The following is a 26,393-nucleotide window of genomic DNA, read 5'->3' as shown; positions in this document are numbered from 1 at the left end:
TCTCTCTGCTAACTTCTGACACACTCGGGGAACCTGCAAGTCCGTGTGCGGTAGGGCTGTGTGCACGCCCAGGATGGACCCAAGAAGGGCCCTGCATGTGTGCTCAGGCGTGTCCAACTCCCTGTGACCCCATGGACTGCAGCCCTCAGGCCCCCCTGTCCATGGAATTCTCCAGGCAAGAATACTGAAGTGGGTTCCCATTTCCTCTTGGCTGTCACCTTTGGCTGACCCCAAGGCTCTAGAAAACAGCAAGAGTTGTAAACTGTCTGGCTGAGTATTGAAGACGTGAGCCAATGCACACATAGGGCCCCTCAGCAAAAGCTGGGAAACTTACTAGTTCCAAGCGTGGAAGGAAATCTCTGTCCAACCCTTAGCTGACCACTAAGCTAACCAAGCAGAGATTTTAGTGGCTACACATGACAGAATACAGACTTGAAAGAACTAGTTCAGTAAACAAACAAGAGTAAAAACAAACTCTGCCCTGGAGCTGTGGCAATCTGATTGTCAGTGCTGACTCAATATTTAACATGTCCAGTTGTCAACAAAAAATATAAGATAAGAAATAAGAAAGTATGGCCCATAAACATGGCGGGGAAGGGGGGGTGGGGGGGGGGCATGTGGGAAACCCATTCAATAGAAAGCATTCCTAAAGAAGTTCAGACATGGATTCATTAGCACAAGACTTTAAATCAGCTATCTGCAATATGTTCAAAGAACTAAAAAAGGAAAAATAATATCTAAAGAACTAAAGGAATGTACGAGCCTGATGACTTGCCAAGTACAGAATATCAATAGAGATGTCATTAAAAAGAACCAAGTAGAAATTCTAAAATCGAAAAGTACACTATCTAAAATAAAAGACTCATTTAGAGGGGCCTAGAAGTTGATATGAGGTGGCAAAAGAATCAAAGGTGAAGATAGGTAATTGAGATTATCCAGTCTGCGGGACAGAAAGAGAAACGAACAGTCTTAGACAGCCATCGGACACAATCCAGCGTAATAACATAAGACATAGTGGGAGTCCAGAGAAAGAGGGGAGAAAGAGGTGGAAAACTTTGAAGAAATACTGGTTGAAAACTTCTGATGTCTGATCAAAGACATTCCATAGCCAAGTAGCTCAATAAACCTAAGTAGGATAAAGACAGAGATCCGCACCAGACAAATCACAATCAAATCATCAGAAGTCAAAGGGGAAGACAGACTCTTGAAGGAATCAAGAAAGCAGCGATCCGTCATGTACAAGCAGTCCTTGCTAAGATTAACAGCTGACTTCTCCTCAGAAACACAGGATGACAAAAATGTGGGGTGATGAAAGGCACAGGGCTGAAAGAAAAAGACTTAATCAGGAATTCTATTCTATTCTAACATCTTATAGAAAAAAACGAATGGACTTTTTGGCCCACCCAACATACCCTGTAAGGGAATCCCTGATGGCTCAGCAGTAAAGAATCTGCCTGCAACACAGGAAACACGGATTTGATATCTGGATCAGGAAGATCCCCTGGAGAAGGAAATGGCAACCCACTCAAGTATTCTTACATGGAGAATCCCACGGACAGAGGAGCCTGGAGGGCTACAGTCCATGGGTTGGTTGCAAGAGTCAGACACGACTTAGGGACTAAACCACCATCACCACCAATAAATCCTGTAAACTATTACTCAAACATGAAGGAGAACATCCTCCCCACCCTCAAAGATACACCCAAAAAACAACACTGAGAGAATCTGACACTGGCAGACCAGCCCTACAAGTACTATCCATACTAGAGGGAGTCCTCTAGGCTGAAAGGAAAGGGCACTAGAGAGTAACATGAGTCCACATGAAGAATTAAAGAGCACTGGTAAAGGCAATCATACAAGTAAATGCCAACAACAGAATAAAAGTACTGTTAATTCTGTATCTTTCTCCTTTGAGTTTAAAGACAAAGCAAGGATTATAAATGTGCTGATGGGCATACAATGTATCAAGATGTAATTTGTATGACGAGCTAGCACACAGAAGGGGATAGAAAATAGTTATACAGAGGAGCAAAGTTTTTGTTGCACTCCTGAAATTAAGTTGATATCAACCTTGACTGGATAAATTAAGAAATTAATTGCAACATCCATGGAAAGGGACACCATACAAAACAGTGAAGTAGGAAGCTCTAGGGTTTGGTCCCTCCCCTAAAACAACCAGTAAACTAGGAAAAAAATGATCAGAGTAAACTATTTTGGAACTTCTGCAACCTGACTGGCACTAATGACAACCAGGAAAGAGCCCAATGAAGGGAGACCCTGATATTTAGTAAGGGAATGACGTGCCCAGAACAGCTACCAGCCCTTTTTCCTCAGCCCTGCCGCAGCTGTGGGGCAGTGGCCCACGTCCTGGGAGCAGCTGGCGAGTGGTAGAGCAGACAGTGGGGACCCTGTCTTCTAACTCTGGGTTATAAGGTTCAGTCAGCGTGCTTGGAGAGTGGAGCCCTGTGGGGCCTGAGCAGACATCTGCCCTGATTTCTGCCCTCGGGCGCCAGCAGCTTTCCCCCACTGCATCCAACAGGTGACTTATAGGGACAGGAACACCTTTTTGTCTGTCCCTTTTTGGAGCCAGACATTTAAGGAAATCTTTCTCAGGTTACCAGCTAATCACAGAGACAACAGAACAGAAACTTCAGTGACCACACAAGAGGGAGTACATGCTTTGTAAAAATAGCTGGGAAGGCACAAATGAACAGGTTCTCAATAAGCAAAGATCAGTGATGTCACAGGAGTGCGAGAGTCTTACCTCCAGAGTCAAAAGACCATAATATTCAGAATACCTAACTCTCAACAAAGAACTACAAAGCATACAAATAGACAGGAAAGTGTGTCAAGGAAGAAAAGAATTTGACAGAAAGTACCCTTGAGAAATCCCAGACACTGGAATCACTGGTTAAAAATGTTAAATGAGCTCAAGGAAAAAAAACGAACACAGAACTGAAAGAAATAAGGAAAACAACGGATAAACACAGTGAGAATATCAATAACGCAACAGAAATTACAAAAAGGAACCAAACAGAAACTTCAGAGCTGAAAAGCACAATAACTGGAAAAGTTCACTAGAGGGGTTCAACCTCAGATTTGAGCAGGCAGAAGAATCAATAAACTTGAAGCTAAAGACAACCAAAATTCTCCAATCTGAGCAGAACAAAAAAAAGGACTAGATGGCTTCATTGATGAATTCTATCTAACATTAAAACAAGAATTAACACCCTAACACCTAAGCAACTAAGACAACTCAAGGAGCAAAGAACAGTCTTTTCAACGCACGAGGCTGGTACAGCTGGATAACCAGAGGCAAAAGAATGACACTGTACTCACCTCACACAATACACAAAAACTAACTGGAAATGAGTCAAAGACCTAATTTAAGACTTCAAGCCATAAAACTTGGGTTGAATAATGGATTTTTAGACATGCCACCGAAAGCACAAATAACAACAAAAACGTGTTAAACTGGATAGGATCAAAACTAAAAACACTTTATATATCAAAGGACACTATCAAGAATACAAAAAGCAAACCCAACAAATTGGGGTAAAAATATTTGCAAATCACACATCTGATAAGAGATTAGTATCTAGACTATCACATAAAGAACTTTTACAACTCATAGTAAAAAGACACAATCCAATTTCAGTTCCGTTCAGTCGCTCAGTCTCATCCGACTCTTTGTGATCTCACAGACTGCAGGATGCCAGGCTTCCCTACCCAACACCAACTCCCAGAGCTTGCTCAGACTCATGTCCACTGAGTCAGTGATGCCATCCAACCATCTCATCTTCTGTCGTCCCTTTCGCCTCCCGCCTTCAATCTTTCCCAACATCAGGGGCTTTTCCAATGAGTCCGTTCTTCGCATCAGGTGGCCAAAGTGTTGGAGTTTCAGCACCAGCATCAGTCCTTCCGATTGAATATTCAGGACTGATTTCCTTTAGAGTAGACTGGTTGGATCTCCTTGCAGTCCAAGGCACTCTCAAGAGTCTTCTCCAACACCACAGTTCAAAAGTATCAATTCTTCAGTGCTCAGCTTTCTTTATAGTCCAACTCTCACATCCATACATGACTACTGGAAAAACCATAGCTTTAACTAGACGGACCTTTGTTGGCAAAGTAACGTCTCTGCTTTTTAATATGCTGTCTAGGTTGGTCATAGCTTTTCCTTCAAGGAGCAAGTGCGTTTTTTAATTTCATGGCTGCAGTAACCATCTGCAGTCATTTTGGAACCCAAAAGATAGTCTCACTGTTTCCATTGTTTCCCCATCTATTTGCCATCAAGTGATGAGACCGGATGCCATGATCTTAGTTTTCTGAATGTTGAGTTTTAACTCCCCAGGTTGGTAGGTGCCTAGTATGCTACTGGAGATCAGTGGAGAAATAACTCCAAAAAAAATGAAGAGACAGAGCCAAAGCAAGAACACCACCCATTTGTGGATGTGACTGGTGATGGAAGTAAAGTCTGATGCTATAAAAAGCAATATTGCATAGGAACCTGGAATGTTAGGTCCATGAATCAAGACAAATTGGAAGTGGTCAAACAGGAGACGGCAAGAGTGAATATCGACATTTTAGGAATCAGTGAATTAAAATGGACTAGAATGGGTGAATTTAACTCAGATGACCATTTTACCTACTACTGTGGGCAAGAATCCCTTAGAAGAAATGGAGTAGCCATCACAGTCAACAAGAGTCTGAAATGCAGTACTTGGATGCAATCTCAAAAACGACAGAATGATCTCTGTTCGTTTCCAAGGCAAACCATTCAATATCACAATAGTCCAAGTCTATGCCCCAACCAGTAATGCTGAAGAAGCTGAAGTTGAACGGTTCTATGAAGACCTTCAAGACCTCCTAGAACTAACACTCAGAAAAGATGTCCTTTTCATTATAGAGGACTGGAAAGCAACCCAATTTAAAAACGGGCAAAGATTTCTCCAAAGAAGCTATACAGGACTTCCCTGGCTGCCCATTGGTTAAGAATCTGTGTTGTCACTGCACTAGACGCAGGTCTGATCCCTGGTCAGGAAACGAAGATCCTGCATGCCATGCAGTGGTGAGACCAAAAGAAAAAAAAGAGGCTATACAAGTAGCCAGTGAGCACAAGAAAAGAAGGTTAATAACATTAGTCATCAAGGGAATGCAATTCATAATCACAATTACACACCACTTTACACCCACTGGATGAGTAGAATCAAAGAGGGACAATGGACGGCAGTGGTAAGGATGTGGAGAAATCAAAACCCTCACACATGGTTAGTGGGAATATAGCCACTTTGGAAAACAGTTTGGTAATTACTCAAAAGTTAAACAGAGTTGTTATTTGGCCCAGCGAATTTCATTTCTAGGCATATGCCTGAGAATAAACAACATGTCTACACACAATCTTGTACATGAATGTTTACAGTAGCATCACTCACAATAGCCAAAGGTAGAAACAACTTAAATGACCACCAAATGATGAATGGATTAGTAAAATGGAGCTTATCCATACAATGGTATATTATTGCCAATAGAAAGAAATGAAATACTGAGACACACTACACCATGTATAAACCTTGAAAACATTATGCTAAAATAAAAGAAGCCAGTTACAAAGACCATATGATTCTTCTTATAATACTCGTAAGAAATCTATAAAAATATAAAGCAGACTGGTAGTTGCCTATAGCTGGAAGGATTGGGAGAAACGGAGAGTGACTAGTTAGTAATGGGTTCAGGGTTTCTTTCAGGAATGATGAAAATGTTCTGGAATGTGTCATGATGTGGACAACTTTGTGAACGTACCGAAACCACTAAATGTTGATTTTATGATACATGAATTACCTCAATTACAACAAAGAAGCAACAACAACAAAAATAAACACATCGAAAGATTAGAAAACAGCTAGTCACCATCTTTCATTCCTGTTTAAGTGGTTTTATAAAATAGGTATTTGTTGTCTTTCAGAAGAGAGGAATGAGAAAAATAACAGGAATGATTCTTCATCTAAGCTTGGAGGGAGAGACAACCCAAGTGGAAAATTAACTGACGGTAACCACAGAGGAGAGGAAAACATGGGATTAATGAGCTCCTGCAACACACAGCCTGGAGACTGGCCTGAGGTCGAGAACCCCTTCTCTTGGTTGCCCTGCATGCGGTACCTTTGGTCCTCTTAAAGCTGTCATGTTTATACTCCAGACCTTCCACAGCTGACACTGAATGGCTTCTGGGCAACCCCTTCTTCACAGATCTCTTTGAAGGAGAAATCATCTCCTGGTTGAAGAGATTTCTTCGAACTTTGGTTACTTCTGAAAGCATTAAAAAAAGAAAAAGTCAAACATCATCATTAATAAATGCCACACATGAGAAAAGGAAGATATCTAAAACAGAGAATCTGCTTGAGGAAACTATTTTACAGACTGACTGCTATTATATATTTACATTTAGTAATAGGATTTCCTTAAATAGTACACTCACATGGTATATCAAAACTATTTACTCTTATAAATTTAATTTAAACCCAACGTTCTGGGAATACACAGAAGGCCCACATCACTTAAATTAGAAAAGATTTCTTTTTTCTTTTTTTGAGTATTTTACTAGTTTACTGGGTAACAGTAGCCCCACCCTATCCAGGGTTTCACTTTCCAAGGTTTTAGTTATCCACAGCCAATTACGGACTGAAAATATCAAATGAAAAATCCTAGAAATTAACAATTCATAAGGATTAAAGTTGTGTGCCTTTCTGAATAGCATGATAAAATCTCATGCCATTCTGCTCTGTCCCACTCAAAACATAAATCATTCCATTAGTCACCGAGTAGCCATCTGGGTTATCAGATCAACTATCGCAATATATAGCAGTGCTGTGTTCAGGTAACCCTTATTTCACCCAAATATCTCTTGAGCCCCAAAGCACAAAGTAGTGATGCTGGCAATTGGCATATGCCAAAATGAAGTTGCAAAATGCTTTCTTTAAATGAAAAGTTTCTCCACTTAAGGAAAGAAAAAAAAATTATATGCTGAGGTTGCTATGATTTATGATTAAGAATGAATCATCTGTGAAATGGTGAAGGAAAAATTCACACTAGTTTTACTGTCACATCTCAAACTGCAAAAATTATGCATTAAAGTGTTTAGTTAGGATTGAAGAGGCATTAAACCTGTACAAGATATTTTGAGAGCAAGAGACCAAATGCATGTTAACTTTTGTTATGACTATTCTATTTTATAAGGTATTAATTCCTACCGTGCCTAATTTATAAGTTAAATTTTATCCTAGGCATGTACGTATGTGCATGCTAAGTTGCTTCAGTTATGTCCAGTTCTTTGTGACCCCATGGACTGTAGCCCACTAGGCTCCTCTGTCTATGGGATTCTCCAGGCAAGAATACTAGAGTGGGTTGCCATGCCCTCCTCCAGGGGATCTTCCTGACCCAGGGATCAAACCCACATCTCTCATGTCTCCTACATTGGCAGGCAAGTTCTTTACCACTAGTGCCACCTGGAAAGCTCCATGTATGTATAGGAAAAAACATATATAGGGTTTGGTACTATCTGAAGTTTCAGGTGTCCACTGTGGATACTGGAATGTATCCCCTGTGGTTAAGGGGGAACTGTGTGTGTGTGTGTGTGTGTGTGTGTGTGTGTGTGTGTTAGTTGCTCAGTTTTGTCTGACTCTTTGCGACCCCATGGACTGTAGCCCACCAGGCTTCACTATCTGGAATTCTCCAGGCATGATACAAGAGTGGGTTGCAATGCCCTTCTCCAGAGGATCTTCCTGACCCAGGGATCAAACCTGGGTCTCCTGCATTGCAGGCAGATTCTTTACTGTCTGAGCCATCAGGGTGGACAAGGGGGAACTACTATATCTGAAATCCTCTTCCTAACTCCAGAGCATAAGAGTTGCAACCACCTAAACTCAAAGTTAGTACAAAAAGCTTAAGAGTCAGGAAATACTTGACAAGGCAAGTGGGATGGCATCTTAAACTTAAGCAAGACGTCCTAGTGGATTATACCCAAAAATTCACTCAGGGTAAAAAAAAGTCTAAGACCAGGTTTCCCTGGTGGCTCAGCAGTAAAAAAATCCACCTGCCAATGTAGGAGACACAGGTTTGATACCTCATCTGGGAAGATCCCACATGAGGCAGAGCAAATAAAACACTGTGCCTCAACTATTGAGTCTGTGCTCTAGAGCCTGCGAGCTGCAACGACTGAAGCTCAAGTGCCTTCTAGAGCCCGTGCTCCACAAGAGAAGCCACCAGAATGAGAAGCCTGCACACCGCAGCTAGACAGTAGACGCTGCTCGCCACAACTAGAGGAAGCCGTGCACAGCGACGAAGATGCGGCACAGCCAAAAATGAAAATAAATTAAATTATCTTAAAAAAAATTTCTAAAGGCAAGTCATTTAAATAAAAATCAAATAAACCGGGATTCACAAACTGGGAGAAGCCTCTTTGTTTACCCATCACCAAAATATACATTAAGATTATCAATAATACACAAAGTTTCCAAAAGTGTTTCTCTCTCTCCATTATGAAAGCCTCTGTGACCTGCCTTAGGCTGTTCTATGAAATTAATCTGTGATCTGACAGCCAAATTTGATCTGTTACTCTCTGTTTTCCCCAAGTTTTGGAAAAGTTTAATATCGATAGAAAATTTCAAAAGGAATACAATAAACAGAATCATCACTAAAATTTATCAACTGTGGACATTCGTTTTCCTCCTCGTCCTCTCTACGTTTATACAATTGCCCATCCCAAAACGCTGCAGGGTGACCTGCAGACATCACAACTCTGGAGTTTCCTGTGCTTCAGCAGGTATCTCCAAAGAACAAGGGCACACTATCTATCCCACCCTCTCTCATCACTCAGCAACATCCTTCACAGCTTTTCTGCCCTAAATTTAAGCAGGGGTCGTTTGGTGCATGAATGTCACACCTAAACTCCTTTTATCTAAACTAGTTCTGCTGCCTCTTTTCTTTTTGGGCTTTCATGTGAATGGCATTTAAAAATATATGTATATTTCAGCCAGTTATTTTACAAAATGCAGTATTTTGAGACCATGTGAACATCTTAGTCTCCTAGCACACAGACATGTTTCATTAGCTGATAATTATACCAAACTATGTATTATATATACTGCAACATGTAGTTGCAACATGCAACTACAAAGCTATATACTTATATACACTATAAAACTATACATACTACATGCAGCTGCTTAAATATATGTAATCAAAATAAACTTGTCATTGGCTGTAACAAGGAAACAAAAGCATACCTTGTACTGTGTCTTTCACTGGGAGAGGAGGCTGCTGCTGAAGGGTAGGGTGAGAATTCTCCTGAAAGATGAGAAAATCCAATAAGAAAACTTCAATAGGTACTCATTTAAAAGAATAGGAATTCCACACAAAAAAACCCCCCTTTGATCCTTGCAATTTCACTTGTAGGAATCTGTAACAGAAACAGTTGTAAAATGGACAAAAACAGGGTCTGGGAATATACACAACAAACTGCCATCGGTGACTACTTCCGAAGAATGGATGGTGAAGAAGTACTAACATTTAACTTCATATAATTTCTATTTTTTTAAAAATTGCATTTATTTTATATTTTGGCTGCATGGCAGATGGGATCTTACCCATCTGACCAGGGGTTGAATTTGCAACCCCTGTGGTGGAACTTTGGGGTCTGAACAACCGGACCACCAGGCAAGTCCCTAATTTCAATTTTTAAACAATGTTTCTGTAGACCTTTTATAACTAAAATATAAGGGAAACTCCATTAGAGGATGGGTATACTCTGAGAAACGTCTCCATATAAAACTGCTATTTGGGGACTTCTCTGGTGGTCCAGTGGTTAAGACAACTCCTCGCCTCCACTACAGGGGGCTTGGGCTCCATCCCTGGTCAGGGAATTAACTAAGATCCCACATGCCATGTGGTGTTGCCAAAAAACAAAAAAAATTCTTGCTATTTATTTGCTATTACAGTAGAGGATTCAAGTACCCAAAATCAAATGGCATCTAAATGAGAGAACTGTTTTTAAAGATTTTCTTGTTTTTTTTCAAGTATGCCACTGTAATCACCGAAGAAGGAAAGTCATAGTAGAGCAAAAACTTAACAAATGATACTCTTTAACCAAAATCAAATCCTGATCATATAAACCTGGTCTTAAAGAAATACACTTTCTAGGCCAATCTGAAACACACGTTTTCAGAAAGGAGACCTATCATATAGAATCTTCTGACAGAGATGTTCTGACACTTTGGACTTCACACTCTCCAAACAAAATCTAAGATTTGAATCTTATTCACTTATATGTATTAAGGTATACTAAGAAAGTGAACAGACTTCCTTGGTGGTAAAAAACCCGCCTGCCAAATGCAGGAGACGCCGGTTTAATCCTTGGGTCGGGAAGATCCCTTGGAGGAAAAAATGGCAACGCAGTCCAGTATTCTTGCCTGGGAAAATCCCATGGACAGAGAAGCATGGAGGGCTATAGTTCATGGCATCGCAATAGAGTCAGACATGAATTTTTAGCGCCTAAACAACAAAAAAGTGAACACCATTAACTCTTCAAAAGAAACCCCACCTCCTATTCTGAAGCGCAGCTATAAATCTCAAACAAACCACTATTGTAATGATTAATGCTTGAAAGCTAGTTCTAGAATTCTAACTTTTCTCATAGTTCATGCAGTTCAAAAGTTTCAATGCATTCTTTGTCTCTCTCCTCTTAGACATTAATTCTATTTAGTAAATAGACTCCAGCTGGATTATTTTTTTGGTAACCAACAAGTCCTAAATCTACTGACAGAGAAAAATAATTACCACCTGGCTTCATATGTTTTTCTTTTTAACTTGTTATTGAAGTAACACATATTCACTGAAAAGTACTTTCTGGTACACAAAGTCCTAATATGATTGCATATTACTTTTTCAATGGCCTCTTTGCTTATGTTAGTTATCATTTCATGAGTTTTCTTAACCACGTTAAAGATTTTTAGTTAACTTATCCCTAACTTTTACTAGTGTTTTTTTCTCCCTTTAATATTACCTCACTTTTGGGAAATTTATATGTCTTTACTCCTTAGACCACGGTTGTGGACCACACATTCATAAAAATACCTTAGTTCTGTATCCACTAACATTCATTTCTTAAAAGTGAAGATACTGCCTTTCATTCTTATTTATTGCATCAATTCATGCCCAAAGGAACAACTCTGGCATAGCACCACTTTCTATCTCCTGGAAATGACTTACATTTTTGGTAGCTCTCTTGGCAACTTTGGGAATTTCAATTTGTCGCAGATTTTGTGAAACCTCTGCAATGCTTTTATGTCTGATTGCATTTTTCCTTTTAAAAATAGAAAGAAACAGTCAATATACACTCAATACAGGTGACAACTAGTTAGATTAGAATGGAACTAGAGTTTAAAATAAAACATTTAAATAAAAGTCAATTATCTTAAGGGTGGTCTGAACTTACAGCAAAACAAGTCAACCCCAGATTTCTAAAAGTAACAACTACAAATTTAAGTAGTTAAGAACAGTGAATAGCTTCATGGAAAATAAAAAGCTAAAACCCTAAGCTTATCTCATGGAAGGCTCCTAGTTCTTAAAGACCTCACATGGACAGTCAAGAGAAGACTATGGCTACACATATATATTACACTGCATGTTCCCAAGATGATATAAAGCGCGTCAGATGCTCCTTGTTAAGAACTCTTAATAATTGGCTTCTGTGATTCAGACATAAAGGCAACTATTAATTCAATAAATTATAGACAAAGACAACTGGACTTTGGGCTTAAACGTGTCCTATGCCAAGATGGTAACAGTGCAAGAAAATTCCTTTAAATCCTTGCACTCCTACCTTCTCTTCTTAGCTGATCTAGTACGAAGCTCCTCCAGCTGGTCAGATTCAGTGCCACCAGGCAATGATCTATGAGCGTTTGACGGAAGAGGCACAGAAAGGGGTGATTTGCTCTCCTGGGTCATGGAGTCATCGCTGAAAAAATCTGCAGGAAGGACACCAGCCAGCTTCTGAGGAATCACAAATCCTAGGCTGTCGTAAAGACTTCCCAGTATCTTTGGGATTGAGTCAATATACCTGCGGAAAAGGTTGGTTAAATGTGGAACAGTCAGTCACCATTCCACCGTCTCTAATGCCTTCCTCACCTAGGATGAGAAATAGTCCTTACAATCCTACAGCTCTGAGACAATACTTATATAGTACTTGGTAAAGTAATGTAAATTTTAAATTAGTCATCAAACTTACAATTCCAAAATTCCTTCCAGAAACTTTGCTAGGTATGCTGAATCTTCAGTTAAACACAGCATGCGCAGCAAATCTGTCACCTGAAGATTTTAGAAAATTACCACATGGCCTCTTCAGGGCAGCTGAAACAATCTGTATACAGCATGTCCCAGTGGCACTAAGCAGTATACTTGCCTCACCCACTACTTGCTCCAGATCCTCTACACGTTCATGTACTGAAGGGCACTGCAGACACAGCTCCAAACGAAGAAGCACCTGAAGCTGGCACCTTGAGAGAAAAAAAACACTCGGTCATATCTACTTTGAGTGTTACCTAACTAAAATGAAAATTCCTTCATTATGTAGAGATCTGTTTATAGAAGAAACAACCAAAAAATAGAAGAGCCATGGCTTTCTAAATGGCGATAGGGTTACTAGGTAAATAGGTGATGCAGACTGCACGTGGTGGTGGTGGTGGTTTGGTCGCTCAGTCGTGTCCGACTCTTTGCGACCCAATGGATCGTAGCCCTCCAGGCTTCTCTGTCCATGAGATTCTCCAGGCAAGAATACTAGAGTGGGTTGCCATTTCCTTCTCCAAAACTGCACATGAGAACATTACAAAGAATCAGCCACAAAAGCCTCTTCAAGCAATAGACAATCTATTTTAAACTGATACTTTCTCAGCCATAGAAAAAAAAAATGCTATTTGCAGCAACATGAATGGACTGAGAGATTATCACACTAAGTGAAGTCAGGAAAAGAAAAACAAATATCCCATAATCACTCATATATGTAGAAACTGAAAGATGACACAAAATGAACTTACCTATGAAAAAGACTCACAAATATAGAAAACTTATGGTTACCAAAGGAGAAAGGAGGTGGGGAAGGGATAATTTGAGAGTTTGGGATTAGCAGATACAAACTATTATGTATAGATAAACAATCATGTCCTAGTGTGTAGCACAGGGAACTATACTCAATATCCTATAATAAAAAGAATTTTTTAAAAATTTAAAAAATATTAAAATCAATACAAGCAAATCTTGAGAGCTGTTTTTGGAGTAATTGTTTAAAAGAAAAGGTAGTTAATTACTCTCTGACTTTGCCTTCTTTATCCAGTTTTCCTACGTTCTGTCGAAGACTTTTGCTAGTTTTCAAGAAGTTGTTTCTTACTTGATACAGGCAGTTCATCTGAAAATATAAAATTATTACATAGGAGAATATTAGTATTAATGCTTATCATTATTTCTAATTTTCACACAATTTTATAATGCCCTAAGAAGGGAAGAACATGTTCTTTCTTTCATTTGAGTGAAAAATAGTATACTATTCTTCTTTTATATATTTTAAAAGAACATTTTTTTTAAATGTTGAAAGCATTTGAGAGCAAGTGGGCATGGATACAGAAAGTCTGCAGGTTTGAACTTCCATAAGAGAAAGATTTCATTAAGTAGTGACTGAGAAGTCTAAGCAAAATACATCAATATTTTAAAGAAATGTTCCAGGTGACTCTAAAGTGGTCAGGGTTAACAGCTACTGGTTTAATTCATGCAGCTAACATGCAGCTCAGATGAGGACAAAGCTTCCATTTGAAGAGAAGTGCATATAATTATTCCTAGTTGGCCCCTTTCCTTGATTTTTGCCTTCCCAGTAGACCATGTCCACCTTCCAAGACCTAGAACTGACTGGACTCACCATTCTCCCTCATCATTTCTAAAATGTACACTGCAAAGAGACATTTTCCAAGACACATGAGCCAGACCCAACAACAAGTAACCAACAGAGTTATGACAAACGACAACCTCCAGACTGGCTTCCTCTAATTCCTTGGTTCCCTTGGACTTTAAGAACGCTTTAATGTTTGAGATGGTGCTCCGAGCACATGAATACAGCATGGTGTCTCCTGCAGCCACAGTCTTTTGGTAATTTTCGTGTATGTGAGATAGTAGCTCTTCCTCAGTTTTAAAATCTGTGGGGGGAAAAAAGTGAAACTGATCACCAGATCCAATGGAAGGCGTTGTCTTTTATTTAAGCCAGTGGTTGTCAACCGGGAGGTTTTGCTGCTTAGGGAACATCTGGTTCTGTCTGGGCTGCCATGACTGGTGGGGAGAGTAAGGATACCACTGGCATCTCATGGGTGGAGGCCAGGGATGCTGTTAAACATCTTATGGTTCACAGAGGATTATCCGGTCCAAAATGTCAAAAATGCAGAGGCTGAAGTAGTACAGAGATAGTGATTAATTTTAAGGGTTTGCACATCAAGTGTACATGTTATAAATTCAAAGATAACCAGTAACAAAGAAGAAATAAACTATACTACTTCCAAACCCATTGAAGATTATCCTTGTCCCACTGAATTGTTGGGGCACTGTTGTGCTAGTCTATTTATGGAAAAAAGATCTAGTTCAGAAATTATGATAATGCCACATTGCCTTGCATTACAATTAATTTGCTTTCCCATCTGCATTCCAGTATACCATAATAGCTCACAACGGATGTTCTATCTCACTCAAACTGACCATCATCTATGATCCAGTATTTCACAGGGGAAAAAATTGTTTAGAGAAGCAGAAAACTTTTATCCCAGAATTTTCAAAAGAACTCAGAGGTGACATCATGCAATTATTGCCCAAAGTTCTTCTGCTCAACTTTGAAAAACCCCAATAGTCCAACCCTAGATTATTCACAAAACTTTTCCCTTTCTCTTCATTCACAAATATATAAAACTTATTTAACCACTTGTCCTATGGCCAGGCCACAGACCTCCTTTGCGACTTTGCTTATACTAATCCTTCATTGGGCACACACTTCTTTTTTGTCTTTGCCTTCTAATCTCTGCTTATTCCTCAAAGTCTAACTTGGGCTCTACTGGCTTTTTAAAAGCCTTCTCAACCTGTTCTTCCCTACAATGACCTTTCCTTTCTCAACTCCTAGTATGTCTTTAATTCTAAAATGAACAAGTATTTTCAGTTGCAGACTCTTGGTTCTTATATTCATTTTACCAATTCATTGTGTAGAGAGATGTGTGTATGTATACACACACACACATATATATATTCATTATTATTTGTAACTGGATCATAAATCTAAGGAGAGGAAATTATTTACTCCCCATAACACACTTGTGGACATGCAGCAGATATCTAATAAATGTTCATTAAGTGAAGGATATGATTACAGCTTAAAAATATGAGCGTATGGAAGAGTAAACATGAGTGTAGGCATCAAAATCCAATGGAATTAAGGAATACCTTTAGGTTTAGAACTTCTCAGTGTTCTTCCTCTGTTTTCCAGTCTATCTGCTGTTCTCCCATTGGCTGTCTTTTGGATCCCTTTCTCCCCAGCTGTGTCTGGACTGCCATCTGGATGTAATTTCTGAGCCTTTACATTCAGTCTTGCAACATTCAGCATCTTTAAGGAACGGCACATGGTATTCATCTTCTTCCTCACTGGAGTGCGAGGGACACCTCCTATCAAAACAACATCATGGGAAGAAAAGTAAAATAACTTTTACTTCCGTGGGATCAAGAACTACTTTAATTCAGATTAAATATTCTGCGAAAGAATACTGAGATGAAGTATATCCCTTCAGAATGATCTGAATTGGGTAATTCTTGCTACCAATAGGGTGGAAAGCGCTCTTTTAACTGAAGTTTAGGAGCTAAATATCTCAACATAATTGGATGATTTTTACCTCTAATGCCAAACAGACAAGAGACAAAATGCCAAACAGACTCATTTTGGTGTTACCCAATAGTCACAGAGTTGCAATGAAACTCTTGAAAGGCAATCCAGCAGTCTACACCCAGAGCTCGCTTTTCCTCACTTTTTGATACAGTAACTTGTTCATGGAAATGTATACCAAGGAAATCACTCAGAGGATAAATCACATACATGATATACACTATAGTATTTACCATGGTAAAACCTGAAAACAATCTACATGTTCAGCAACATAAGGAATTTGCCAATTTTTTAAGCAATGAGATAGAACAGTAACTAAAAAAAAACCAAAGGAACAGACGAGCAAGTATCTATACACAGCACACAAAGTTGCCATTTAAATTTCTGTTACAACTAAAACCAAAAATGGTTTAGTCATTAAGAAGGTAGGAAGGATTGTGGGTGACTTTTAAAATCACTGTTGTACTAATGTAATTATTTTCAGATGTGAAATAGAAGAACTTGACCTTTATTCAGTTACCATTTCAACTTCATTTTAGGGAATATCAATCTTTTAAAATATACAGTGTTGGGACCTGCCTGGTGGTCCAGTGGCTAAGACTTGGCACTCCCAATGCAGGGGGCCCGTGTTCCATCCCTGGTCAGGGAATTAGATCCCACATGCCACAACTAAGAGCCGGCTTAGACAAATAAATAATATTTACAACATACAGTGTCAAAAAAGACTGTAAGAAATTGCCTATCTACATGCTTACGTTTCTTTCTGCTGTCTTCCTGACTGGATACACTGTATTCTTCACGAGACTTTCTCTGGTAGAGCTCAGAGAGGCCGCGTGTCAAGTCACTCTCAGTTTTGGAAGGCTCCTCCTTAGCAGATGAGGTAGCCTGTAGTAACCTGTGAGTAAGTCAAGATGTCAAGCATAAAGGTGACATTCTGATTTTCCAAAATGCTTTAAAGACAAAGCGACAACAATATTCGAAAGCTACTCAAAAGAGGTCCCCACAAGGAAAAATGTCCCTCTTATCATTTATGATTTGAGTAAATTCAGGGACAGAAGTTACCTGCTCACAAAACCATTAATGTATTAGGGCATCCAGTATTGACTTTATACACACACACACACACACACACACAAAATTTATTTATTTATTTTTGACTGTGCTGGGTCCTCCTTGTTGCATGGTTCTTTTCTACTTGTGGTAGGCAGGCTTCTCACTGCGGTGGCTTCTCTTGCTGTGAAGCACAGGCTCTAGGCGCTTGGGCTTTCTGTGGCTGCGGCACACAGGCTCAGTGGTTGCAGCTCCCAGGCTCTAGAGCACAGGCTCAGTAGCTGTGGGCACACGGGCTTAGCTGCTCCATGGCATATGGGATCTTCCCCAACCAGGGATCAAACCCGTGTTTCCTGCATTGGCAGGTGGATTCTTTACCACTGAGCCACCTGGGAAGCCCCAATATTGACTTTCATTAATAAGATTCTTCATATCCTAGGGTTCATGTCTAATTATGGCAACTATTTCACTCACTTCTGGGCTTCCATAGTCTTTACCCAGTGTCCATACATTAAAGTACACAATGATGTAATACCGTGTAGTGAGTATCAGAGTAACTTTTGAATAAGTCTTTCACACTCTAGTAAACTAATTTGGGACTGATGAGCAGGGAAGGAAGTAGAGCAGGGGAGATTAGCTATTAACTGCTTTACCACCAAGAGCTAAATTACAGTCACTACGGAAATAATGAAAATAGCACAACTTTCAAAATGTATAATTTCTATTTCATTATCTTCTATTATCTGATATCATCTGATCTAAAAGTAGGAGAAAGTTATGATGACATTAGTTGAATTAGTTCATACAAGCAGTAGATCTGAAAAAGCCTAATTCTCCCTAAGTGTGTTGGTATTTCCTTAATAGTGAGAAAGGTTTGCTTTTTTCTCCCTGTTAATTTACCAGAGCTTCAGATTATTTTTTAAATGAAGATCAATCATGACAGACACAGAGAAAGCCTAACCCAATTTCTTCCCATTCCTTTCTCCCAGAGGTACCCAAGTCTATGACTAGGTTTTTATTTATTTTCATTATTGCTTTTTAAATTTTTGGTGTGCTCTCAACTTCGTGTCTCATCTAACTAGTTTTTACTTCTTCTTCAGAAGATGCTTTAAGTCTGTAAATTTTCCTTTACGTATAAATTTAGCTGCATCACACCAGTTTCTTTTTTATTGAGATTTAATACTAAATATTTTCTGACATCTATGAGAGTATTTTATTTTTGTAATTAACCTTTTCTAAATTTTTAATTCTGATAAAATACACGACATAAACTTATCATCTTCATCACTTTTAATCACCACCTAGATCACTGGTATTAAGGATATTCCTAATGTGCTACCATCAACTCCATCCAGCTCCAGAATTCACCTTGTAAAACTCAAACTCTGTACCTGGTAAACAACATTCTCCATTTGTAACTAGTTTTTAAAACTACTGGACTATACTCAGGCAATGTGGCTTGTTATAAACAACAACAAACTCACATGCAGACAACTGAGAGATGGTTTTGATTATCAAAACCCAGAGAAATAAATAAGTTTTACCAGAATGACTCCATCAAACTTGAACTGGCTCCACTGAGGTTAGAGCAAGGAAACCACTTCTCCACAATAGCCGAAGTCCAGGGAGCACTGCGGCCAAGCTCCAGCTGGGCCCATTCTGGGACAGGCAGGTCTACAGAAACGAGCAGAGATGGAACAGAAGAGGCATTAGAAGAAAGCAGAGACTCCCAAGCACTTGCTCCTCCTCTCAACTGACTGCGTTCTTCCAGAGGAATTCCAAAGCAGCAGTATTAATGACGTTCCTTCAACTGCACAACCAATTCCAACAGGCCTTTGTTGTCTATGATCAGTGTGCAAACACAGGCTTCCTCACTGTTCCTCAAACACTGGACACACAAGCCTCAGCACTGACTTTTGCCACTATTACCTCCTTCACAGCCTTTGCTCACATATCACTTTTTCAACAGGGCCTGTTTGAAACTGTAACTCTCCCATCCCTTACGACTCCCCATTCCTTTTTCTCTGCTCTATTACTACAGCACTTAACTCTTTAAAACACACTACATAATTTCCCTATTGAGTTTCCTGCCTTGTCTCCCCTGACTAGGTAAGCTTCACGACAACAGAGACCTTTATTTTGTTCTCTGATGTTCTCCTAGCAGCCGGAACAGAGCCTGACATGCAGGCACTCAACAAATATCTACTGAGTAAATATGAATGGAAGAAATATCAAATTGATTCTATTTATATCTATTTGGCATAAATAAGGTTTGTACCCTATTAGTAACAATGCAATAAAGTAGAAGGTAGACAGAACCCTAAGATTTACATGCACTTTATTAAACATATTAAAAACTAGGTTTCCTCTTATACTTTCAATTTCAAAAAGGTTTTACAGAGCCGTTGGCCTCCTCAGAAGCTTCAGGATTTCTATAAATGATTTAAAACTGCCAGAAATACCGTAGCTACTTTTACCTGTTCTATAACGGATACTAAGTTCTACTAAGAGCATACTGAAAAAAAGGTTATGATGCTAGAAACGATGGTAAACCACTGACCTGGAGTAGGCCAGTTACTGGTTCAGAAGCTTACCTGAGGTAGCAGGAACTTCAAGAGAACTGTCAATCTGTTTGAGTACACCATCCACAACCTCAGAAAAAAGGGCAGCTGAGTCCTGGGGGCTCTCTGCCACAACCGTCTGGAGAAGATGTCTTTGAGACTCAGTCTCCCTGGTGCAGAACAAGGTGAGAACTGTAGCACCGACGGAGAAGGGAGAAATAACTCCAGTGATGGGGGGCCAGCCTTCGCCAGGGTCCACATTGGCAACCTACACGAGAAGTTCTAATTAGTTGAGAACACCGTTAACATGTGTCTAAAGAAGCATGTGGTTTAGTAAAAGGATGACTATGTCATCCAATGATTAACATAAAGGAGAAAACTGAAAGGGACTTGGGGGATACTGGTGCTGGAGCTGAACTTACTGATCCTATAATCCCAATCCCTCAATTGACAGACAAAAACCTAAGTCACCAGAAGTATATACTAAGCACTTACTATGTACTTACTGCAACTCACAGAAGCCTCATAACCACTGACATAAAAATGATTACTGGGATTTCCCTGGTGGTCTAGTGGTTAAGGCTCCAAGCCTCTACTACAGGCGGCCTGGGTTCCATTCCCGGGCGGGGAATTAAGATCCCACATGCTGCACAGTGTGGTCCAAAAAAAAAAAAAAAACACTAATCCCCATTTTATAGAGGAGGAATTGAGGTTAAAGAATAAGCAACCTGCTTAAGGTCACCCAGTTAATAAAAGGCAGAAGCCAAGCGTGTTTGAATTCAAAATTCATGCTCTTAAACAGGAATCAGTTCTATCACTTGAGGGGATTTATTCAGATCATATGGTGGGCAACCGAGCTGAGACCTAATCCAGGTCACCTGACTCTGACCCCAGTGCTCTGTCGGAGTACACAACTCTTAGAACAACACCCATCCAAACGACTACCCAGTTTTTCTCTGGAATGTTTCACAATGGAATGCAGAAGATAGCAACCTTCTGAGCTTACAAAGGCAAAAGATGAAGTAAAGTAAGGAATTTGCTAGAGTTAAAAAATTCCATCACTTTTCTATCAAATCTGGGTATACATGAATTCTGCTTCAGAAGACATTAATAAGTTCGTATAACTACTGGACACTATTATATTTAATTTTACAATGTAGAGTTTTTTAAAAAATGAATTTATTATGTAAAAGTACTAAATACATAATACAATGTATTAAAAACAATGAGAAACCACCTATCATTTCACTTCCCTAATGTAATTATTCCATCTGGCCCACCACCTTTTCCCTATGTGAATATAATTTAGTTTAATTGGATTCAAGGTTACATGCAGTTCTATATGCTATTTCTTTAATAATAAGCACTATCATGACTCTATATTACTTGCAAAAACAGCACCTGTTTCATTGAGACTGTATTATGTAGGGGGCTCCCTGGCATTTTACAAATGCACTTATTTCACTTTATCCGTGTTATTAGACCAGAATAACTTACCACCTGGAAGATACCTACCAGATGTAACTCTTCAGCAGTCAGCCTGTTTACCAGGTGCTGAAATAACATCCTCTGAGTTGATCTGTCTCCATCTGGACTTTGCAGCATCCAGCTATCGGTGCCCAAAGTTCCACTTGTTGGGAGGGACCACTGGGTCACTGTGCCTTTTAGAAAAATTCTGACTGGTTTCTGAAAATGTCTCTGATGCATGGCCAAGGGCTCTAGCGTGACTGTCCATGTTTCCTGAAGCTCTTTGCCTGTGAGGAATATAGGATATTGAAATTCTAATAAAAGAAGTAGCTCCTAAAAAGAGATGCAAGGTTAATAAGAAAAAAATTACACTGCCAGCTGAGGTACCAGTATTATCACTTAGTTTACACTTCAACCCCCACTCTATCATCAACAGGCTATCATAGTAAATTCTATAAGGAAAACCTGTATGTGACAGGAATTATAAGGGTGTGATTAATGTCAGAACTCAATAATTATGACTTAGAAATAAGTATTCAAGCAATACACACACAGGAAATCTGCTGCTTTTTAAATCCATAAAATACAGCACATCCTATCTTATGAGGTTAAATTCTAAAGACCATGTAAGACAAACCTGCTTAAATAATACTCTTGAAATTTCCTTAAATTGCCCATCATGTAAAATACAGTTTATTTATATCTCTATATAATATTGCTTGAATATACAATGATTCAGAAATTATGATTCACTATATGGCAAATCATATGATAAAGCAAATTTATGAAGATTCCTGTATGCTGGCTCTTTATGGTAATAAACACCATTTTCTACTTCAACTGACTAATTTGTTATGTCTTCTTAGTCAATCATTGATTTTCTAGGGTCTTCAATGTATCAATCTCATCTATAGGACAGTGAAACCTTACCACTCATTCGCTTCGGCACCTGACAACTCTGCAAAAAGTTGGAAAACCCTTTAAAGTCACTCAGTTGTCCTTTCTGCATGGGCTTACAGTGTACCAGACTTCAGTCCTTTCCTGTGGTATCTCTGATTTGGCTTAGACATCTTTTAATTACAAGCATTAACGGAGGGCCTAGGCTGCTAGAAATTCTAAATTCTAAAGAATTCATCGGCCTGCCTTGAAGAAATGAATGACACCAGACCAACCACTCCATCCCCACACTACCCCTGCCCCAAACAGTATTTGCTTACCTTCGACAGGGAAAAATAATGTTCCTTCTATCCGTGGAAATGAGGCTTCATACTCAGGAGAATTATAGAGCAAACAGTTTAAAGTGGAATCAGTTGGCAGAGTTGAAATCCATGAAGAGAGGTGAGGTTTACTTGACAGCTTTCTTTCACCACTGAGCAGTGTTTCCCCAGCTTTGGTAAAATCCTGGCTGAAACTTTCAAATGGCAAGACGGTGCCTCCCACATGGTAGAGCAGTTCACATACTGTCCAGTAGCCAAGGTGGTCTGGGGATTCCCAGAGCTAAAATGAAAATTATAAAGAATGTTGGGTTATTGTAAATTAGGTATTCATTGTGGTGTTGGAGAAGACTCTTGAGAGTCCCTTGGACAGCAAGGAGATCAAACCAATTTCCTAAAGGAAATCAGCCCTGAATATTCATTGGAAGGACTGATGCTGCAGTGGAAACTCCAATACTTTGGTCATCTGATGGAAAGAGCCGACTCATTGGAAAAAAACCCTGATGCTGAGAAAGATTGGAGGCAGGAGAAGGGGATGAAAGAGGATGAGATGGTTGGATGGCATCACCAACTCAATGGATGTGAGTTTGAGCAAACTCTGGGAGATGGTAGAGGACAGGGAAGCCTGGCGTGCTGCAGTCTATGGGGTCACAAAGAGTCAGACACGACTGAGCAACTGAACAACAAAAGGCATTCATAAAAGTAAGGGAAATCAGGAGAAAGTAGATATGTACATTAAAGGATCAAATTATATAATTCATGCATTGGTTGAACCAAACATAAATAATGGCCAGCATCCCATTACCATGGCTTCCTTCGTGGCTCAGACAGTAAAGAATCTGCCTGCAATGCAGGAGACACAAGTTTGCTCCCTGGGTCAGGAAGATCCCCTGGAGAAAGAAATGGCAACCCACTCCAGTATTCTTGGCTGGAGAATCCCATGGACAGAGGAGCCTGGCGGGCTATAGTCCATGGGAGTCGCAAAGAGTTAGACACATCTGAGCAACTAACACACACACATCCCATTAGTACACAGCCCAGGAATAAATGCAGTATATGCTATGCTATGCTAAGTCACTTCAGTCGTGTCCGACTCTGTGTGACCACACAGACGGCAGCCCACCAGGCTCCCCTGTCCCTGGGATTCTCCAGGCAAGAACACTGGAGTGGGTTGCCGTTTCCTTCTCCAATGCATGAAAGTGAAAAGTGAAAGTGAAGTCACTCAGTCGTGTACGACTCTCAGCAACCCCATGGACTGCAGCCTACCAGGCTCCTCCGTCCATGGCATTTTCCAGGCAAGAGTACTAGAGTGGGGTGCCATTGCCAATAGGCCTTTAAGAAAGCACCTATTCAGTGAAAACAGCACTTCAAGTTCTATCTTCTGTCAAGGAACAGAAGTGATGCAAATCACTAGGGACAAATCATAAAATGTTAGAAGAAATACAAAACCATTACACATTAATAAAAGAGAACAATCATGTCTTCCACCACACAACCACAGCCAGGTGTCACCAGAGTGAGGCAGGAGCATCTCCCTTAGAGGGTTACCACCCACAGGTCTGCGTGGAGAACAAACAGGTCTTCTCAGTCCTATCTTTAGTGTTTTCACTTAAGCCTGGGACTCTTACTGTAGCCTACAGAGTCTGTACTCTGCCTCCAATCTTTCCTCCTTTAAGTATTCTAAAAACTACATACTCAATCATGCTACTTCTGTGAAGACTCATACAGGCTTCCCATTGCCCTACTGTAATGGTGATAAAGCCCTTTAAACCCAGCTCTAAACAACTTTTGCAAAGACACTATCCTTTCCTCACTCGTTCCTACATCCCAGGCACACTGAACCATTTGCTGTTTCCTGAACATGCCATATTTTATAACGTTTCCATGTTTTCGCTGGTTCTGTTTGCTGTGTCTTCCCCTTCCATTTTCACCAACTGGATACTCATTATACTTCACTATCTAGCTCAAACCCTGCTGTCCCCGTAAAAGCATTCCTTACTCCATCACACATAGCTGACTCTTCATCCAACTTTCTTTTAACAAACTTTTATTGAGCCACCATACGTGCCACTGAGCCCGGCTAGGACCTGGGACCCGTTATTGGAGTGAGTGCACCTGGACAGACGAATTCAGAGAAATTATGAGGGACTAAAAGGAGCTGTATGCAGCCAGGGCAACTCTGAACAATATGATACAAAAAGGCCACAGATCAACTGCCATTTCTGAGGTGTTGAGAGCAAAAGCAGGGTACTGAGCATGATCCTGTACACAGCACCACCTGGGGGGGGAGGGGTACAGTCCACCCAAGCTATACCTCCACCCAACCCACCCATCTGCTCCACGGCACCCCATGTAAGAAACCAGATCCCTGCCTGTCTCCTAAGGGCACCTGTTTCTTGTTCTTGCTCCCTCAAGCAGTACAAGTCCCAGCAAAACCTAGACTGAATCTTTCATCTAGCCTCTCACCAATTTCTGTTGATTACAGAGTCCAAGGACCCAAGTCGATAAAACCATGAATTAGCAAAACATAGTCCCTATCTTTGTTGATCTTAAAGCCAAGCGTGGGGTGAGTAAAACAGCAATAACATGTAAAATTTAACTCAGAACCACAATATACTGTACAATATTCAGGCACTATGGGGTTTCTCAGGTGGCAAGAATCCGCTGCCTGCCAATGCAGGACATGCAGGTTCAATCCCTGGGTCAGGAAGATCCCCGGGAGGAGGAAATGGCAACCCACTCCAGTATTCTTGCCTAGAGAATCCCATGGACAGAGGAGGCTGGCAGGCTACAGTTCATGGGATCACAAAGAGTCAGACACGACTTAGCACACATTGTTACATGAAGGAGCACCTCCCCTAGAATACATTGATCATGCTGGTTTGCCTACTTCACAGACGAGCTAACAACTGTAAACCATAAATTGCTATGTGAATGTGAAAAATTAAAACCAGAAGGGCCTTCCAGGTCATCTCCACATTTTTGATTATATCAAAGTTCAAAGAGGGGCATAAGGGTGCCCAGGTTCACAGCAAGGCAACGACACTCCAGTCCAAGAACCCAGGACTCTCCTGACAGCGCTCTTAACGTAGGGGTCATGGCCCTGATGGACTTGGACGAATCGATTGAACAGTTTAGGAACAGTAGTTAAAGGAAAAAAGCCATGAAAGAAAATTATCAGAGCACAACAGAACACATCATGTACGGTGAAGATAAGCAATGTACTGCAAATGTTTTGCTCTGGTTGTGCCTGTCACTTTGGAAAACGCTGCCATAGACTAATCAATTGTTATTTAATGTTACCACCAAGGCAGCCACACCCTTGCTCATTGGCTAAGGGGGAGAGTGGTAAGCTAATTCAGGTATCATAGATTCTGATTAGGATTTTCTGCCCAAGGGAAACAAAAAATGTGTTGAAACTGTTTCAGCCAGAAGACCAGGAAAAAAATTTTTTCTTAGCAAATTAAAACTTTCTTAGTAAGTAAAACTTTAAAAAGGAGCTGAGAAGGACATTAGCTTTGGTTAAAAATACATGTACATGGGGCCTTCCCTATGGTACAGTGGGTAAGACTCCACACTTCCAGAGCAGGGAGCCTAGGTTTGATCCTTGGTCAGGGAACTAGATCCCACAGGCCACAGCTAAGAGTTTGCATGTCACAACCAAGACCACAAGCAGTCAAATAGAGAAATACTAAAAATATACACATAAATGTACATGACTTTCATCAAGAGGCTTTTTAGTTCCTCTTCACTTTCTGCCATAAGGGTGGTGTCATCTGCATATCTGAGGTTATTGATATTTCTCCCGGTACTCTTGATTCCAGCTTGTGCTTCTTTCAGTCCAGCGTTTCTCATGATGTACTCTGCATAGAAGTTAAATAAGCAGGGTGACAATATACAGCCTTGACGTACTTCTTTTTCTATTTGGAACCAGTCTGTTGTTCCATGTCAGTTCTAACTGTTGCTTCCTGACCTGCATATAGGCCTCAAGAGGCAGGTCAGGTGGTCTGGTATGCCTATCTCTTTCAAAATTTCCCATAGTTTATTGTGATCCAGTCAAAGGCTTTGGCATAGTCAATAAAACAGAAATAGATGTTTTTCTGGAACTTTCTTGCTTTTTCTATGATCCAGCGGATGTTGGCAATTTGATCTCTGGTT

The 26,393-nt window shown here is 40.1% G+C and overlaps 1 protein-coding gene across 1 annotated transcript in view; it reads right to left on the bottom strand.

The window, feature by feature from the left end:
• TICRR (TOPBP1-interacting checkpoint and replication regulator) overlaps positions 1-26,393 on the bottom strand; it is a 100,789-nt gene that overhangs the window by 10,618 nt on the left and 63,778 nt on the right. Inside the window, exons 2-15 of the mRNA XM_010841134.1 lie at positions 22,239-22,518; positions 21,070-21,308; positions 19,588-19,822; positions 18,538-18,667; positions 16,699-16,838; positions 15,511-15,729; positions 14,062-14,228; positions 13,353-13,450; positions 12,452-12,545; positions 12,278-12,357; positions 11,873-12,109; positions 11,260-11,353; positions 9,279-9,339; positions 6,157-6,303 (exon numbers count right to left, since the gene is read on the bottom strand). Of these exons, the coding sequence (XP_010839436.1) occupies positions 6,157-6,303; positions 9,279-9,339; positions 11,260-11,353; positions 11,873-12,109; positions 12,278-12,357; positions 12,452-12,545; positions 13,353-13,450; positions 14,062-14,228; positions 15,511-15,729; positions 16,699-16,838; positions 18,538-18,667; positions 19,588-19,822; positions 21,070-21,308; positions 22,239-22,518 (2,221 nt within the window). The remainder of the gene's footprint in view (positions 1-6,156; positions 6,304-9,278; positions 9,340-11,259; positions 11,354-11,872; positions 12,110-12,277; positions 12,358-12,451; positions 12,546-13,352; positions 13,451-14,061; positions 14,229-15,510; positions 15,730-16,698; positions 16,839-18,537; positions 18,668-19,587; positions 19,823-21,069; positions 21,309-22,238; positions 22,519-26,393) is intronic.

Source organism: Bison bison, unplaced genomic scaffold (genome assembly GCF_000754665.1).
Source record: "Bison bison bison isolate TAMUID 2011002044 unplaced genomic scaffold, Bison_UMD1.0 scf7180017864155, whole genome shotgun sequence".
NCBI lineage: Eukaryota > Metazoa > Chordata > Mammalia > Artiodactyla > Bovidae > Bison > Bison bison.
The sequence above is the reverse complement of the archived record's forward strand: the minus strand, read 5'-3'. Positions and strand labels throughout refer to the sequence as shown.